At 32.2% G+C, this 19,477-nt stretch overlaps 1 protein-coding gene across 1 annotated transcript; it reads left to right on the plus strand.

Annotated features, from left to right (window-relative positions):
* The first annotated feature begins 220 nt into the window (after positions 1-220).
* Positions 221-19,168, plus strand: Ube4B (Ubiquitination factor E4B). The gene is made up of 14 exons (XM_088198770.1): positions 221-430; positions 4,395-5,009; positions 5,073-5,208; positions 5,522-6,604; positions 6,678-6,851; positions 6,918-7,038; positions 10,043-10,399; positions 10,469-10,756; positions 11,429-11,722; positions 11,779-11,917; positions 11,991-12,104; positions 12,170-12,290; positions 18,085-18,285; positions 18,357-19,168. The coding sequence occupies exons 1-14, from the start codon at positions 407-409 to the stop codon at positions 18,425-18,427; spliced, it is 3,738 nt and encodes a 1,245-aa protein (XP_088054896.1). The 5' UTR covers positions 221-406; the 3' UTR covers positions 18,428-19,168.
* Positions 19,169-19,477: the final 309 nt, after the last annotated feature.

Below are 19,477 nucleotides of genomic sequence, written 5' to 3' on the forward strand. Positions count from 1 at the left end.
GCGCGCGATTTTCGCTCAATACCTTCACACATATTGATTTTTTAGTATTATTAATTGTAAAAAGTGCCATGTACAGTCGATACTTGAATATTTTGAATAACTAACGAATTATTCGACTACGTTTATCCTCGGTTCTGATCGAAAAGTCGTTCGATTCGATTTGTGCAAAATCATGCGCGTTTAAAAATCGCACGTTCACTTTTGGCCAAAAGAGTCGATCGGCCGTCCGTCCGACGTCTGCTCGTCGGTCGGGTTTTCGCTCTCGCTCCCGCTCCGACGGCCGTGCAAGCTCTCGTCGGCCTCCGCCGCGGCCGGTCGTCGTCCGCGCGCCTTCGCCCCCCGATGGGCGCTCAGGCCTAGGTTCAGTCCTCAGCCCCTTCGCAGTCTTTTCGTCAGCCCAGCAGCCATGAGTGAACTCAGCCAGGAGGAGGTCGGTTCTTTTCTCTATATCATTTCTCTATCGTTTTCTCCGACTCATGCTTGTTTACGCGAGTGACAACGCGCAAGTCGCAAGTAGCAAGTCGCAAGTCGCAAGTCGCATCGCGGACATACGCTCCCGATCAATCGAACAGAAACGTCATCGACCAAGTGTCAAAAATACAAAATGGCCGTCTTGTCATATTTCATGGGAATCAATTATATAAAACGATTTTATATAACCCATCGATATTGTGCAATAATCCTTTGTTTAATCAAAGTTCAATATTGTGAACATATAGGAGTGAAACAATTGTGAGGGCGATTAGCAAAAACGTCCCCTTTCTTCGGATCCGATCCATTTTCATCAACAAAGAAAGGAAAATTACATTTCACTACATCTGCATATTTGTATCAAAACATATTCATATGTTCTTCAATATTGATTTTAATGTTCTCTGTATCTGCGGAATTTGGAAATTATCTAAGAGATGTTCCCCACAACTAGTTATTTTACACAATTAAACTGAACGAAAGTACGTCTTATTGACCACATGACTCAACAGTAAGTTTTTCTAGTGGCTTACTGTTATAATCAAAGTAGACAGTAAAGAGAACCTTGACATTCAGTTGAACTTGACGCACTTTTTGCAGTCTCGGTTCCATTAATTTTGTGTCAAAAACCTTTGTTTAAATATAGTATCCTTGCCAAAAAACTTGTTCTGTTAATTTATGAATAAATAAATCATCTATTCCTGTCTAAGTGAAAATAAGTAAACAGCTGCTTTAACCTTTTAGCATTAAGGTGACGAACTGTTGCCAGGAAATTGAATGGATCTTGATATTTTAAGGCATAATATTACAAATCAGTATGCATATTCTCTTTTTACCCTTTGAGTCGTGAGTTAAATTTTCGTATTTTTCCATTGCTATATTTATAGTAAATTTTACCACTTTTTTCTTTTGTGTAATTTTTTATATCAATCACTATTTTTCTAATTAAAAAATGAATGTCATGTTCATTTATTTTGTACTCTTTAATTTATTGGTATTATTTTCTATAGAAATCATTTACATTAAATAAAATTCAAAATAAATATTTAATGTTTTTTTTTATTTCTACCTATTTTTCTTCAGTTATGTATGTAAATATATAACTATCTTCAAAACAGTGAAAGATCGACCACCGTACACACATGTACCGCTCAAAGGGTTAAGAGAAACCTCAAAATATGTTTTAAAATAATATGAAAATAATGTTTTTCTATGTTAGGCTTAAAATTTAATAATAAATAGGACATTTTACATAGCTAAGGATATCTTTGAAGATTCTATAAAAGCCAATATATTGGCTTTAGTGCATAGATTCTCTAACTTAATCGACTCATTTCAACAGCATTTTTAATAGCCCACCCCATTATTTTTTTTATAATTTCGCCTATGTATTCATGTAGTTTGGGCATTTTTTTAAATTCAATTCGCAATATTGAAAGTAAAACAAGTTTAACATTAAAAATATAAAACTGTTTAATAAAATAAAACAAAAAATGCATAAGATTTTCACCAATATTATTGATTAATATCAAGGAAATAGAATTTTTTTGTAATTTATACTATACTATATTAATTTATACTATACTATACTATAATATTATTTAAATGTTGTATATTATTAAATTTCCTGTGTTTTGTTTTAATAGTTACTCGTGGATACTTCTATCAATATATTATGGTAAAAATATTTAAAATAGTAAATAAAAGAGGTCCTAGTATCGATCCCTGCGGAACGCCTGCCATAATAGGTCTAGGTCTAGACAAATGGTTTTCTAATTTAATACGGAATGTTCTGTTTTCGAGAAATGATTTTATAATTTTGACCAGTTCTAGTGGAAATTTGAATTTAATGTGTTTATATAGTATCCCATCGTGGTAAACTCTATCAAACGCTTTAGCTATATCCAGAAATACTGCTCCTGTTACAATTTTTTTTTATCGAAGCCCGTTTGTATGTGATCCACAACTCGTTGATTTTAATATGTTTTACCTTATTAAGCTAAAGTAATATTTATTTTTTATTTAATAATCTACTCAGTGCTAACATCTGACCTGTAGATATGTTATAGATAAGTTGCAGATAGGTTCACAATCGTTTCTCTAGCGCAGGGGTTCACAGCCTTTGGAACCCTTCTAATTTATTATATTCATTTAGTAATCCCAAATTTAGATAACAATATAAGATGTCTTGTGTAAACTATCCATATGTTCACATAATAAGAAGAAAATTCTTGCATTTAATGTCCTTGATTTAATAAAACTTACAATTTTAACACATTCACTAATAACAGCTTTTAGTTATTGGCAGTTATGTATATTTTTTTTATTAATAAAATTGCTGAAATTCGTCTCAATAGTTCTTCCCATTAACGCGGGAACCTTTCAAAACTTTAGTAGAACCTCAAAATATATTTTGACTACTATTTTTTAACGTTTAAATTATTATTTTCATTAAAGTTTATCGAATGTTTTTTTTTAAATGTAATAACCAAAATTTTAGATGGCATATTTCTTTAAATAATCATATACAATTAAAATTTTTGCTAAATAATCCTATAGAATTCTCTACTAAAAATCAGTTCTAATATTTAAAAAATATAATTGTCATTTTCTTGCGATTAGACTGAATGGTTTTGTTCTATACTTGTTTCTTTGTATTATAAAATATGCGTCAAAATACTGAAAGACGCATTTTGACATAATTAAATGGTTTTAAATCATTTTCTATAAGATTTTAACTAAAATTATTAAATCATATAACCGGTCAATTTCTTATTACATGATAAAAATAGTTGATTCTGAATGAGCACTTAAATTTGTCAAATTAAAAGTTTAAAGTTAAATATATCCATCATAAAATAAACAGAACGAAGTGCAGATGACTATACAATTCGTCATAGAACGACCACACAGTGGCTCTTGTGATAATACAATATAAGATACAAGAAAATTCGTCCCTCCTCGTCCCATTGAAAACACTTTTCATAATTCCCAGGTTGTAGATTTTTTTTACAATCAAATCTTATACTATATTTAACACGTTGAATTGTGCCACTTACATGCAATAATTAAAATAAAGACTTTAAATAATCATAATATCAAATTATAATGGAATTTTGTATTAATTCTTACTGGTACAATCAATAAATTCCAAATTGATTAAAAAAAGGTTAAAGGCCACTGACCTACAATATTTAGTTCAAGACCATTAAAATAAGTTAGGGATTGATGAATGTGCGTAGGAAGGCCAATAGATGGTGATGGATTGTGAGTAATATAAAAGAGACTCGAAATGTGTTTATAGTTTAAAGACACAAAGATGGAGAGGATATTGATTGTTTGCACTATCTTAGTTAATATGATAGTGAGATTTTTAGCGAAAGGGCTAAATAAATATATTACAGTAAATACTGAATTTTTTTGTATGTATAACAGTTTAAATGACTGAATGCACATATGCGTTGTTTGTTAATATGTATTATTTATAGCTTTGAAAATAAACATTCAGTTTTGATATTATATATTTTTATTTATGTATATTGCTGGTTTTAATAAATACTATAATATTTATAAATGGTATGCTTTATAATTATATCTTATTTATTAATTAGTGAAAAGATTAAAATCCACTGATAGGACAATTGCCAAAAGCTAATCAGATCTGTGTAAGTCGCACTCTTAGAATGTAACGATTAGTTATTTTAAAATCGCTATATTAAATATATGTAACATGTAATCTCATTTTGACGATTAAAATAAATTGTACTTTAGTAAAATTATTTTTTTATACTCCTAAATGGTAGAATATTGTTTTGCTTCATATTATTCATTTAATACCGTTGACCTTAAAATTAAGTCTTAATTATAAAAGTACACGCTGTGTTCTACAATCTTATGAACTACCATTTTTATTTTTATTTTAGATTCGCCGGCGCAGATTAGCCCGACTCGCTAAGGGCGCCTGCGCTATGCCCATCCCAGTTTGCCCGGTCACTCCGACGACTTCCGCGTGCTCGGAGTCGTCCGTCGCCAGAGCCACCAGTCCGTTCGTAGTCCACGCCGGCTCCGTCCCGAGTCCGGGACTCGCCGGTCCCAATCCGTCGCAGCCCTTTGAGAGCGAAGAGCGCGTCCAAGATGCTCGACTCGCTTCGGACGAGAGAGCCACCGACTGCACGGAGATATCGGACAAGACCGAATTCAAACCCGCCGGTCTCATCGTCATGGATAATTCGAACGCCTCCAACATTTTAGAAGTTCCGGATACGAAAATGAAGAGCTTGCCTCGGACCGACGGCTCCAGTCGAGAGATTGCCGGCTCGTTGCCTTTGGATATTCAGGATCAGTCCGGCGCCGAGTCCGCCCAGATCGTGCGCAGCCTCAGCGTTGACATGCCCAGTCCGATCAAAGTGAACGAGTTCATACAGCCGGCCGGGGCCAAGTTCGGCAGGGAAAACTCGATAAGCATGGACATCGACGAAGCCGCCCATTCAGAGAGATGCAGTCTGAGGGAGAGCGACTCCGGAACTGAGACTATGGAGGTAAATTTGTGATGGTGTATTGAACCGCTGATGACTTTTTAACGTTACTATATTGTATTATAGGTCGAAGAAACTGATATTAGTATCGGCGGAAAGGGTAGCAGGATTCGCACTATTAGTACCACCGAAATGTCTGAAGATCAATTGAGGATCATCGTGGGTCGCGTTCTTCAAGTTTCGTGGACGGAAAACACTCCAAGTAATTTTTACATATGTATATATTGTGATACGGTTTATTAGGATGGTTACAGATCTACTGACTCGCTTTCATAACAGACTTTCACAATTTAGCAATGTAGATGTAACTGACGAATTCTAAAATCCATGTCTGATTAATTCGCTTTTATATAATAGTCATTGTTTGTATGAATATAGTTCAGTTCTCGCATCTGTAAAATGTAACGTTCGGTTTATTTACAAAAAGTGTTACTGATACATCTTTTATTTAAAATACTTAGTCACTTTACATTTACTAGAATTGGATATGGAAATAATTGAGTGTTTATTTTCAGATACTCATTTCGTGTCTTCTCTCGCCGAATCGCTCGAGGAAAATCCTTCGTTGTCTTTGAACGAAATCACTTCTCAAATACTGATGGAAGTCTTGGCCGTCTTCGCCGATGGGAACGATCCCTTTAACATTGTTACGCAGAAAGAGTCCGAACCCGGATTCTTCGAAGGCGACAACAACGCCGAAGACGCGTCTAATATGATGGAAATCGGAGAAGTGACCGTGGTGACGGTCGCCAGCAGTTCGGAGGCCGAAGGCTGCTCTGCGCCGTCGGTTCCGCAGCCGCCGGCTAACCTCGTTCCTCTCGATCAGGCTGTCGGATATTTATTGCGTTGCTACATGAACGTGGCGGCTGAAGAGCGCTTATATCCAAAAAAGAGCTCCGCTCCCCCGCTGTGTCACGTCTTAATCAACCTGCGAGCCACGATAGTCCAACATTTGATATTGATTTTACAAGGAAATTTCGTCACGGAGAAGCCCAATTTTATGTCGCCTCTAACTTCATATATACTACTAGGATCCGTTCCGAGAGGATTGTTGTCCGAAATGGCTTCTCAGACTTACAACGACGATTCGTTATTCTCTTGCATATTCACACCCATGCTCCATGGAATCTTGGAAGCTATGCAAAACGCGTCCGTCGCCGATCAGCAGCACGTCAGACCGTTAGAAGCCCTGGGAGAACTGACCGAAATCCGCTGCGGCCCGTCCCATCTGACCAGACCTGTCGCTCGATTAATAGGAATGCTCGGAAATTTCAATCCGGAACCGTGTTTGCCAGCTCACGGTCGCGAGATTGCAAAGATCAGCTATTTAGGGTCGTTTTTGTCCATTTCGCTGTTCGCGGAAGACAATCCTAAATTAGCCTTCAAAATGTTCAACGGATCTGGGGAAGTCGGAGCAGATAAATCTTTAGTGTTCGCCCTGCAACAAGATATCGAACATACTCGTATTGTATTGCATGGTATATTCCATGCTCTGCTCTTGAGTCCTGCTAGAAATCCCCTATTGGAATACATGGCTTCTCTTTTGAAATACAACGAGAAGAGGGCACAGCTCCAATCCGATGAAAAGTCACTAGCGGGTATGTTATTTATTTATATTTAAACATACTTTAGAAATAAAAAGTATTTGTTATAATGATAGGTTTTTTTTAGGCGACGGGTTCATGTTGAACGTATTGTCCGTATTACAATTGCTGTCTGTGCGAATTAAATTAGAACGTGTGGATCCGTTCTATCCTTTCAATCCGGCGAGCTTGGTTTCTATTCAGAACGATACTCGGTTATGGTATACTAATCAAGAAGCTACCGATTGGTTGAAAAAAATCGGTATGTGATTTTTTATATATGACTGTATTGTATCATAATATCTTGCTAAATATTTTACTTCTACAGCCGATGCTCCAGAACACGTCTGGAATGAACCAAAGTTTCAAACTCAATGCTGGTTTTTAACTTTACACGCACATCACGTTGCTCTTTTGCCAGCTCTGCAAACACATCAGCGGAGAATAAGGTACTGATTTAACACATTGAATACCATGTGCACAAATTTATGCATTTCGTCAATTCAACTGCATATTTATAGTGACGTATTCATTTAACGCTTTAGCCAAAGATGTCACAATATTATATATTAACTAAATTAGTTTAAAAAAATCAAGTGACTCAAAAGTTGGGTAAAAAAAAATCTTTTTAAGGCAGTGTTTACATACACGTACAGATTTTTTTCTATGAATATATCCCATGTATATATTCCTAATAGTACCATCAAACTGTGAATCGCATACCAATAAAATAAAAATGTATTTAAATAACCTTTAACACTTAACGGTAAATATACACGGTGATATTAGCATGGCATCCAACCTTGCAACTTTGACATTTTGTTTGATATTTACACAATGTAACCGATAAACAGATTTCTTTCTACTACTAACAAATACAATAAGTCACCGTACAATAGAGACACTTGTAAAAACTTATTCTATTATTATTTATACATATTATATATTCTAAATTGAATCTATGTTTGTCTAAGAGATGGAGTTTTAATTCTAGGATTGAATTTTTTTCAAACTATTGCCACAATTAACTCTTTGAGTTGAGTTAATTTAGTTTTAGTTTTAGTTGAGTTAACCCTTGAGTTAATTATACACATAATTAAATTTCGTTAATTTTTTTTACATATTTTTAAAAAAATTCAGAAGCTCTCAATATTATTCGACGGGTTGTTTTTTCGCCGCGTGATGTTCAAAAACAGACAAAAAAATTTGCGAGAACTTTGCGCAACACAGATATAACAAAAGAATATGATAACTTTTGAATTAAAAGGAATTAAAAAAAAACAAAAAATTATCAAATGTTCAGAATTGTATTGGTACATACGTATGTTAAAATTATTTTATCAGTGGTTTTCTATCTGTGGGTTGTATAAGATCAAAATTAATATCATGAAATTTGTTTTATTTCTAGTTTAATAAAATATTTACAAAGAAACTAAATATCTTGAAACTCAATATAAATAAAATAAAAGAAAAAATGCTGGTTTTGAGATGCGTTGATTTTGCTTCCATGAAAAATGTAGTGTATCCCCATTGAATATAAACTAAAGTAAAATTCAACTTTAGTATGATATAAATGTACTGTGTCACATGTTTTTTATGAATTTTTAATGTTTTAATGCATTTCTCTTAACAAGCAATATTACAAGAATAATTTACGAGGCTTAAAAAAAATTTACGATCAAATTATACTAGCATCTTCATGGTCTTTCACATGAAAGTTAATGGCTGCAATAAAAATAATTGTGTTGAAATATTTTTTCTTAAAGTATAAAAATTGACTCATTGACTCATAGATTTAGTTTTTGCGGGTAGACACTACCAAACCCGTTGTTAAACATCAGAAGCCATAAAAGCTAGTCACTACCCTTCCCGTGGATTACCAGCAGTGAACAAAGCGGGTAGATATTACTCGACCCGTTGGTAGTGTTAATATTAAATATTTTTTGTTATGGTCATTTATTTCGTATTCTTTAATTTATTGTTATTATTTTCTATTAACCCATTGCGCTCGAACTTGTTTTAATACTAGGTAGATAAACTACTTGAGAAAAATTGATTGACTTTTTCAATGCCTCAAATTATTATTAGTTTCATCTCTTAAAAATATCCCGGAAAATTTTTAATTTAGAACTATGACGAGTTGAAAAATTTAATCCCGCATACATTTTGCAGACAACAATCCCATGCTTAAAATGACTCCAAGAAACGCTTTTTCCCATTGATGTTGATTTCTGCCATGTTGGAAATTCTCATATTTACATATTTATTTGCTTCATTAACTATTGTGCTAATTAGGTCACCACTATAAAATAATTTAAAATATTCAGTAGGCTGGATACAATTTGATGGAACAGAACTTTTATCACCTGACGAATATTGAAATTTAAAAGGCACACTAATATTATCTGTTATAATTTTTTAATATGGAGTGGTGTTACTTATCAGAGATATTCCTCACTGACATTGTCATTGTCGCTATTGTTTAAATCAGATTTCTGATTTAGACCAATAGGTCTAATTTTTTATAATTTTAAATCATTAATTCTCGCATTATCTTTGAAAGAAAATATAAAAAGTCTCGAATCTATCCCGAAAATATTTTTTAAAATATGTCATTTCAGTGAAATAATATCAGAATACATTTTCACTGGTAGGTATATATTTTTACCAGTGAAAATATAATTTATCTGGCAGCTGCTAATAAAATTATATGATTTTAACTTTTCCATACGTAGTAATATATTCATTTACATACTTATATGTAATGTATACTTACATGTGATGTATAAATGGCTATAAGTTTCAGTGAAGTTTTACATTTTCACCAGTAAACATATATTTCTACTATAGAAAATATGATTTAAGTGATAATTATATGCTGCTCTAAAATGTCCATAAAATTTAATTTGACAGTTGCGAAACGTCCATTTGCTGTTCAAACCCAAACCTAACCTAATTATAGTTTTATAACTTTCATTAAGTCAAGTCCAAAATACAATCTAAGCCGACTCAACTCTCAGGGGAAAATAAACGGAGGAAGTACAGACAGGCGTTACATCTCGCATACTCCTTCATAGATGTAATCGACTGTAAAGTGTTAAAAATAAAGAAATTATTGTAGAGGTCACAAAGCTTAATATTCGTTTATAAAAATAAGTAAAAGTATTTCATTATTATTTTAAAATATTTTTTTTAAAATATGATTGGTTATTTCTAAACATAAATTATTTTTTATTTTATTGGTACGCAACCCATGTTTACTGATTTTACCATTGTGAATATAAAAAACAGTTTTTACGAAACTAAAATATGACGTTGAATTGTTAACTATTTAAAAAAATTTAACCGCTTAAAAACAATAAGTTTAGGTTTTAATTTTCGCACAGTTGCATTTTTAAAAATAATGCACGGTATGCAATATGTTAAAATTGCTAAACGCTATGTTCATTTTAGAAATTTACGAGACCTTCAAAAACTATTGGATGAAATGTCTAACATGGAGTCGCAGTGGAAGAACATGCTGGTGGCGCCGCGGAACCGCGAGCTGATTCGCAGATGGAGAGTGCAGGTGAAGAAGCTGAATCGGTCCAGGCAGTGCGCCACCACGGTGCTGTTGGAGGAGAATCTGATGCGGCGTTCGCTCCAGTTTTATGGTTCGGTCGCCACTATGCTCTTGGATCTGTTGGATCCCGATTGCAAGCTTCGCGCCGGCGAAGTAGACCGATCGGGCAACGAAAGCAACAACGTATTCGGCGCTCTGCCCGAGTGGTACGTCGAGGATATAGCGGAGTTTTTGCTCTTCGCTCTGCAGTGAGTACTCGGCGATTGAGAGTAGGCAGCTAGTGGATCTCTCGGATACTGAACCGACGGTTATTTCAGATACGCGTGGAGAGTGGTGCTCGCGTACATGGAAGACTCGCTTCTGACGTGGTTGCTAGTGGCCGTGTGCAACGGTCACAGGATTAAGAATCCGTATTTGGTCGCGAAGGTAGTCGAAGTGCTGTTCGTGCTGCACCCGGCCATGTCGAACCGCACGGAAAACATGTACAGCCGTGTGATGGCGCATCCCGTCTCGCAAAAAGCCCTTCCCAGTGCGCTTATGAAGTTTTACACGGAAATCGAGACCACCGGCCAGAGTACAGAATTCTACGATAAATTTACCATTAGGTTCGTAAAAATAATTTTGTTAAACCGTCATTGTCGTAGATTTTGGATTATATAACTGCTTCATCTGATACTTGATTCTGTAATACAGTTGATAGAGAGAAGTTACCTTTAAAAATATTTTTTTAACTCTCGATCTACTGCCAGATCATACAGTTTAATAGTTTATATTACTGAACATATACAGTAGCATACAAAAAACATTACCTTCGCATACTGAAACCTCAAAAATGGGATCAAAGACTGAAATCAAAGTAACCCGAATCATATTAGAATATTACTGAAGTAAAAGTCGATAGAATATTATTTAAAAAAAATCGCGTTTACATTAGATTATTTTTATATATTACATTAAATATCGGCTAGACATAAGAAATAACAATAATTTTGGGGTTCAAATGTACCCCGCTCAGGGATGGTAATGTTATATTTTTAAAAATCTATATTTGTTTTCAAACCATTTAAAATTTGATTGAAGTATTTACACATAAAAAAATAAAGTTCTGAGAAATCCAATGAAGGATTATGGATATATCTTAAGTTTTTATGGTTTTGGGAAGTGATGCTTTTATTATGTAACAGACGAGTGGTTTTAAATCGAAACTCATGAATTTAAATTATTCATTACTTGTTACTTTATAATAATCGATTGCTCTGTCGAATATTCTCTTCTAGATATCACATTAGTATTATATTAAAAGGAATGTGGGCGAGCCCGATTCATAAACAAGCTGTGATAGATGAATCTCGTTCGGGCGACCAGTTCGTTCGCTTCATCAACATGCTGATGAATGACACGACGTTCCTACTCGACGAATGCCTCCAATACTTGAAGCGAATTCACGACGCTCAAGAGTCCGCCGCCGACCAAACCGATTGGGAACAACTGACCTCGGAGCAGCAACAATCGCGGATGAGGGCTCTCGTTCAAGACGAGAGACAGTGCCGATCTTATCTCACGCTAGCCAGGTAAGCTCCGTTGTCGCTCTATAAGTTTTGCAATTGTTGATTCGATATTTTTACAGAGAGACCGTCGACATGTTAGACTACCTCACCGCCGAGATAAAAGAACCGTTCCTGCGTCCCGAATTGGTGGACCGTCTCAGTTCCATGCTCAACTTTAACCTACAACAATTGTGCGGATCTAAATGTAAAAATCTAAAGGTGCGTGTTAGCGACGATGATATCGTCATGATTTATTTTAAGATAATAACTATATAAGGCTATTAATTTATAGGTTAAAACGCCTGATAAATACGGATGGGACCCACGAAGACTCCTAAGTCAATTAGTTAATATATATTTACAATTAGACTGTCAACAGTTTGCCGAAGCTTTAGCCGCCGATGAGGTTTGCATATTTAATTTTGTTAGATTCGTATCGAATTGATCATTACGATCTTTCGCTTTGCTTAGAGATCTTTCCGCAAAGAGCTATTCGAAGACGCGGCCGCCAGAATGGAGAGGAATCGTATCAAATCGTCGTCAGAGATAAAGCAGTTCAGAGAGCTGTCCGATAAAGCCTATGACATATCTGGTATGAGTCAAATTTCGTTTGTGTCGAATGGAAATCTCTTATGGTTTAAGTGTCCTTTTTTACTTTTTCAATGTATACACCCAACTCTTTTTACGCGATTTTGAAATAACACAGTCCTGTAATTTTTGCACTAACTTGGTCTAACTCGGCCGGTACAGCTATATTTAGAATTTAACATCTTCAATTTTTCTATTTATTGTGTTTTTTTATACGGTTTTCGTTGAAACGTATCTAGTGTGTAAAAAAGAGTTGATTGTATGTATGTACATAATTGCACATTTCCTTTTTTATTAAAAAGTAAACGTTCATACCGTAATGAATTTTAGTTCGATGTGCCATTAGACTAGTTGCTTAAAAAAGGTATGTATCAATGGCGGTTTGTGTATTTGGTTCGAATTGTTAAAATCAAATTATTTCATCTTTGTATTACTATTTAAATATGGGGTGGACTTTTAATATTCAATCTATTGTTGTGTTGAATGTGCATTATGGAAATGCTGATCTAGAGAAGACTCACTTGTATGAAATAAAAGCGAAACAGTATCAAGTACTTATTGATTATACAGAAACAATCCATTTTAGAGCGTTAAAAGTTAACATCTACCAATAGGTTTGTGGTTCTAAACATTGCTCTCTTTCGTTTTTGTAATAATAAGGTGGTTTTTAAACTGGCAAGCGCCAAACGTAGCTGTGTAGTTTTTTTTTTATAATGTTTGAGGGACATCTCTTGTACTTCCGATTCATTTTTAAAATTTAAAAAAATTAAAGGTAAGCTTCTCGGGTGCCATACAAAATCAGACCCCATGGGATAACAGCATGAAAAAAATCCCACATATATGGGACAATTTGGTCCAGTATTAAGTCCAGTAAGCTTTGCATTCTTGTGTATTTAGTCGATCTTTGATGTTTTCATTGTGCCAGCATGCGAAAAAAATAAGAAAAAACCCCAAACTTCTGAGACGGATGTAGATATATATTATGGATATTTTTGTAAATTGATTTACTGATTTCTTCTATGCACCTAAAATATAAGTATCTACTTTTGCTTAGTGTTCCGTCGTAAAGGTTCTCAGTTCATAATAGTTCGCAAAAATAAAATATAAATAAAAATTTAATTTAAAAAAATTGCGGGGAATTAGTTTTTCGTGTGCTGGCAACCCGTTATGCTTTGTTTTTGACTCTCTATTCCCGCTGTATTTCTGCCAGAAATATCTGGATAGCGGTCAATGTGTAAATAATAGCATGTTTTACAGTTGAAATATTTTTTTTTGTCTAAACACATTTAAAATCTACGGTGTGGGACACATACTACATGAAAAATATACAGTGTTTAAAAGGTTGAATACATATATATCTTAGAAATTATGGAAAAAAAAATTTTACTTTAAAATTTAAAAGACGGATTCATTTAAACAATTAATTTTATTATTGCACTTCAATTAAATATCTACAATTATTATTTAAAATATACGTTCATTTTATAACCATTTTAATTTTTTTGCATTTCGAAAATCAAATTTTAAATTATTATTTTAGACATTTAAAAAAAATCATTGCATCTTAAATATTTTAGTTTTTAAATTTAGAGTCGCCTAAGAAACAAATAATTTATTATTAAACTAAAATTAAGTGCTCATTTATTATATTTAAAAAATAAATATATCTTGTGTTTTTTGAGAAATTACTTTCTTTTTATTTTAAAAATCTTGGAGTCGGTAATAATATATAATATTTAATTATTAAACTTGAAGTAAATATATATAATTATATTTAATAATAAACGTCTAATTAAAATAATTAGGAATTTTTAGTGTTTCTTAAACATTTTCAATGAATTTATTTAACTCTATACTTTTAATATGCGTCTATTTAACCATTTGAATGCCATTAGGACGCCCAACGGTGTCCTAGCGATTTTTTTTTTTTAAATTATGAAACACTTTTTGCTTACTTATTGTATACTCTAGATTTTATTTTGTTACTATATATGTTATAAATATAAGTTCACACAAAAAAAAGCTTTTCAGAAATATTTTTTTTAAATACATTTATAAAATCATCTATATATGTCAAAAAAATGCTTGGCATTCTTAGCATACACCGCCTAATTTCGCTCGGCATTAAAAGGGTTAAAAACTTAATTTTTTTATTTTAAAATTTAAAGGTCGCTTCAGAAACAAATCATTTATTATTTAGCTTTAATTATAAATATAATATAAAAATCTATTCAAGTGGTTCTAGATTTTTTATTTTATTATAAACCTAAAAATATATAAATAAATATTATGTTTTAATATTTTACTTAAATTACGATTACTAATGATCGTATAAGAATATATTACATAATTTTTTTAATAAATTTATCAATATATTCTAAAGATATATATATTTATATTTGAAATAATAACCAAAATTACGAAATTTCGAAATGACTGTTTTTAGTTGAGAATAACGAAAATTTAATATATTTAACCCTTTAAGCAGTATCTTGTACAGTTCTGAGGTACTCCAAATAATTATGTATTTACATATTTGTATCACTGAATAAATTATACAGATAAATTAACCCTTCCGTGCCTGTGGGGTCTATTGACTCCCCCAACTTTTTGGTTTTTCTCAAATAACTTATTTAATATAAATCTTATTTGTCGCAAACTTTTTGTATTTGTCAAAAGTAGTTTAAAGAATAAATATTAAAAATAATCATTGTACTTTATTATCTCCAATCGCGAGAAAAAAATAAAATCAACTCTAATCGGTACTGTCGCCGTGTGATTTGTATACCTGAGTCAGTTTTTAGAGAAATTCGCCTTCTAAGAATTTCGCGCGGCGCCCCCTCCACGCGGTTCCTTCAACGCTTTATCGCAAACTACACCGTTACCCAAAAAAACATACAGTACGAATTGAACTGCCAAATTCGATCGTTATTATTTTATTTCTCGCGTTACTTTTGAAATTGTAAAATAGCTGATCGGTTTGTAACTGACGAAGAGTTGCTAAGAATTTTGCAAGATTCTGACGAGAGTGGTAGCGAATACGATACATTTCAAAAAATACATTTCTCCCGTAAATCGTATCGAAGTTGAAGCGTTTATAGGTATCATATTATCTTCTGGAGGATTGAATGGGGGTAAAATACAGTTCAAAGAATTATGGACAACAAACGAACTGTCCAAACAATATTTTTATTCAGCGGTCATGTCTAGAGATAGATTTTCGGTGCTCAGATTTGATGATCGTTTGACCAGAGAAGATATTTTTTAATAAATGCTTTATTGTACTCACGTGTACATAATCACAATTTATAGTTTATTTTTCCGAGCAGCTGCAGGTTATTTCTTATATGTATTCATATAATATTTATTACAATTTGCCAAAGTAACTGTGGCTACATACTCATTTACATATACATGCATAACGTTCACCAAATTTAATCGATTTGAATGATTCGCTAGGCAATTCCTTCAATTTTTATAGCCGCAATCAGGGAAATATTTCGCCCTCTAACTGTTGGCAAGGACACGCATGCCAATGTAAAAGGATTAATTTAGAAATGAAGTAAAATTACAGAAAATAAAAAATACGATGTACATATATAAAAAGTACAAGACACTAAAAATGTATCTTACCATTAACCATTAGATAATAATGGATTACTGAGAATTTAAAGATTGTCAGATTAGTAAGATTATATTGTATTTTTTTCTATCCTGTTATAAGGAAATCATAACATATTTTTTTTGAGTAAATATTATCTCCCGTCAGATATTACTGGCTCACTGGAAGTACCGAATCTCAGAAATGGCACATTTTTTTAGAAAATGGTAATTTTTTCGAGTTATTATTTTTAAATTATTAGCACGATACACATAAAAACTTATGGATAAGAATTGAGTTTGCCTGGAAGATTTCCCATTACGGTGGAGAAAATTACAATGGTGAGTGAATATTTGATTGCAATTGAATTATATATCAATAAACTCGTATTAGCAAAAATGTCATTTCTCACTTTTGTAGATAATCATTTGCACAAAATATCACAATCCGAAAGAAAGGTGTGCTTGAAAAAAGTTTTTATAAATTTGAAATTAATATAAAATATTAATATATATGTATAAAATAAACATATTTTTTAGTGTTACACTTGAATTTTTTTGTGTTTATAAAATAAATGTGTTTTATTTTTTCAAATTTTTATTTTAATTTCAAAATAGTATTTATATATTGACTTTTTTGTATATTAACAACATAAATGTTGCAACAATTTTTTATTTCAAAAATTGAAATAATAAATAAATGAAATACTTGTTTATTTTTTTGGGTTACTCCGTAGTTTTATGTACCGAGCGCGCGGCAGTCACTCGTATACCTGCAAAGCTAGTCTGCAGCGAAATCTCGGCGTTTACGTCGTCACTTATGCGTCGTAATGATTAATTAAAAAATCCTAAATATTGACCAGATGATGAAGCTTATCATGAATAACAAATTTTATACTTAGAATTATCCATTTTTAAATAAATTTGATAAAGAATTCATCAATATTTTGACTTGAAATGTTTGGGGGAGTTGAGCGACCCCATCGGATGTCATTTTTCATTTCGAGGCACCGTGACGTATGGGTTAAAGAGTACGAAATAAATTAACGTAACAAAAAATATTTTATATTCATTTTATTAAAATATTGAGAGCCTCTGAATTGATATAAAATCATTCCACAAAAGCCGAATAATATATAAAAAAAATAGTAAAATAAATTAATAAAATTTAATAATAGAGAAGTGTTGAAATAAATTATTAAAAATCAATGCAATAAAATGTTGAGAATCACTGATTTTTTTCTATTATTTACTATAAATGCAATATAAAATAATAATTATGGAAAAATACCTAAAATCAACTAACTCCCAAGTTGCGTTCGTTGCAATACTTTCCCTTTCGCTTGCTCGCGTGTTAAGTGACAATAGCGTGCGAGACGTACGCCCTTATTTCTCACTCGCTCTCGTCACTTAACATGCGAGCGAGCGAAAGGGAAAAGTATCTCACTGCACACGCCTGGTGTATACTAACAAATTAACAAATGGTTATAAATTAACTCACTACTCAAATGGTTAATCATGCATCGATTTTTTATAATGGTATATTGTCATCTCTCATCTAAACTGTGGAATAAATATTTTTTTAATACGGTTTTAATTGGCCCAAATTTCTCCAGCATTATGGAGCTATTAACAAAGGTGTGTTGTGCTTTAATAATCCACTTGAATTCAGGGTATTGAAGGAATTATCTGGATAACGGACATTTCGTTGTTTGTTCATTATCTTAACATGCTACAACTGGCATTATTGTTTGAATCGAAAAATGTATTTCGTACGAAGCCATTGTCTGTAAATACTTAAATTTGGTTCCAAAAATGGTATAAATTTAAATAATTACGTAATTGTACCTAAAAATATTTGCACTGTGATTGTTTTGTAAAAAAATTGTAATATGAGAAAGGACTGAATTAATGATTTTTTTGTTATGAATGTGAATATGAGATTTTACAGCTACTTGTTGTCGATCGAACGTTAGCTTCATTGAGTTCATGGTTAAGAACCACTGTAAAGTGGTAATTTAAAAAATAGAATAGAGAAAGTTGTACTTCTACAGGGTTTATGGATGCACTTTTACATATAGTACAGCTTTAAAATGTTTAAATTTGGCGCTTAGACCGTATATAATTTCCATTGTACATTTTTGTATGAATGAGTATGTTTTGAATATATTTGCTATTAATTTTTTTTGTATATTTAGTGAGCAATCAACAAAGTTATGATGAATTTGCTGATGCTCCGGATGAGTTCCGCGACCCTCTGATGGACACACTCATGAACGATCCGGTCCTTTTGCCGTCTGGAAAAGTTATGGATCGACCCGTGATATTGCGGCATTTGCTCAACAGTAATACAGATCCGTTCAGCAGACAACCGCTGCGAGAAGATCAGTTACTGCCAGGTTAGTATTTAGAGGTTACACTTTAGTCATCGAACTCTATGCCTATTTTTAAAACGTAAATTTCGTTTCAGCGACCGACATCAAAGAGAGAATAGCGAATTGGAAAAAGATGAAAAAAGCTTCTACATCCCAATCTACATAAAAGACTGTCTTATCAATATATACATACATAAAAAAATATGAATATCCTTTTTTTATATATACAACAATACTATACTACTGAATATTTAAAAGAAAAAGACATACGACAACGATTACTATTATAGGGATTTGTGCAAACGGTAACATCTATCGAGATCGGTTATTTTATTTTACATGCACGGTGCTGTGTATTGTGCTTTTTTATCGCATACATTAATAATTTATTAATTTATATATTTTGGATTCGTCCGCGATCGCCGATGAATTCGCGTTTAACTCGTTTTTAATTATTTACTTTATAAAAGTGATCGTGTAATGTTAAATGAGCTTTCATCTCGACGAGACATCAAATTGAAATACTTAAATCTATTTATTCGGTGATTTTCTGTCGATGCGATATATATAAACATTTTACTTGTGATTTTAAAAAATTGTGTAAATAATATATGATAATAGTTTTTGTCTTATTTTTCATATCGATGAGCGTATATACATATATAAAAATATTATATTGTATTTCCATAATGCTTATTTTTTTCATTGTCGGTGAGATTTGACCTCGGAGTATGAACCAGTACGCAAAAAAGTATATAAATAAAATGCAAATATTGTAAAAATCAATATATTTTGATATTGTGTATCATATTAATACAAGAGTTTATTAAAAAATCTAATGTAATCAGTCCTGTTTACATTTTCAATAAAAATAAAATAAGATTACACATATACATATACGATATTAGTTTACAGATCTTTTATTCGTTACTAATTAATATTATTAATCGTTTTGATATATACATTAATATGTCAATGTATAGAAAAATCCGTTTTTTAAGTACACAAATTTCAACAGAAAGTATTGTTTTTAACAACCGCATAAATATATAACAGAATCTCTTTATATATATATATATTTTATGTAATTACTAGCTTAATGTCAAGGTTATTTAAATATTATTGATTAAAACTCAGTATAAAAACATTCTTATCAATTAAAACATTTATAAATAAATATATATGGGAATTATTTCATCATAAATAACAAAACGCT

Source organism: Plectrocnemia conspersa, unplaced genomic scaffold, assembly GCF_051122295.1.
Source record: "Plectrocnemia conspersa isolate PC_06_02 unplaced genomic scaffold, ASM5112229v1 ptg000001l, whole genome shotgun sequence".
Lineage (NCBI taxonomy): Eukaryota > Metazoa > Arthropoda > Insecta > Trichoptera > Polycentropodidae > Plectrocnemia > Plectrocnemia conspersa.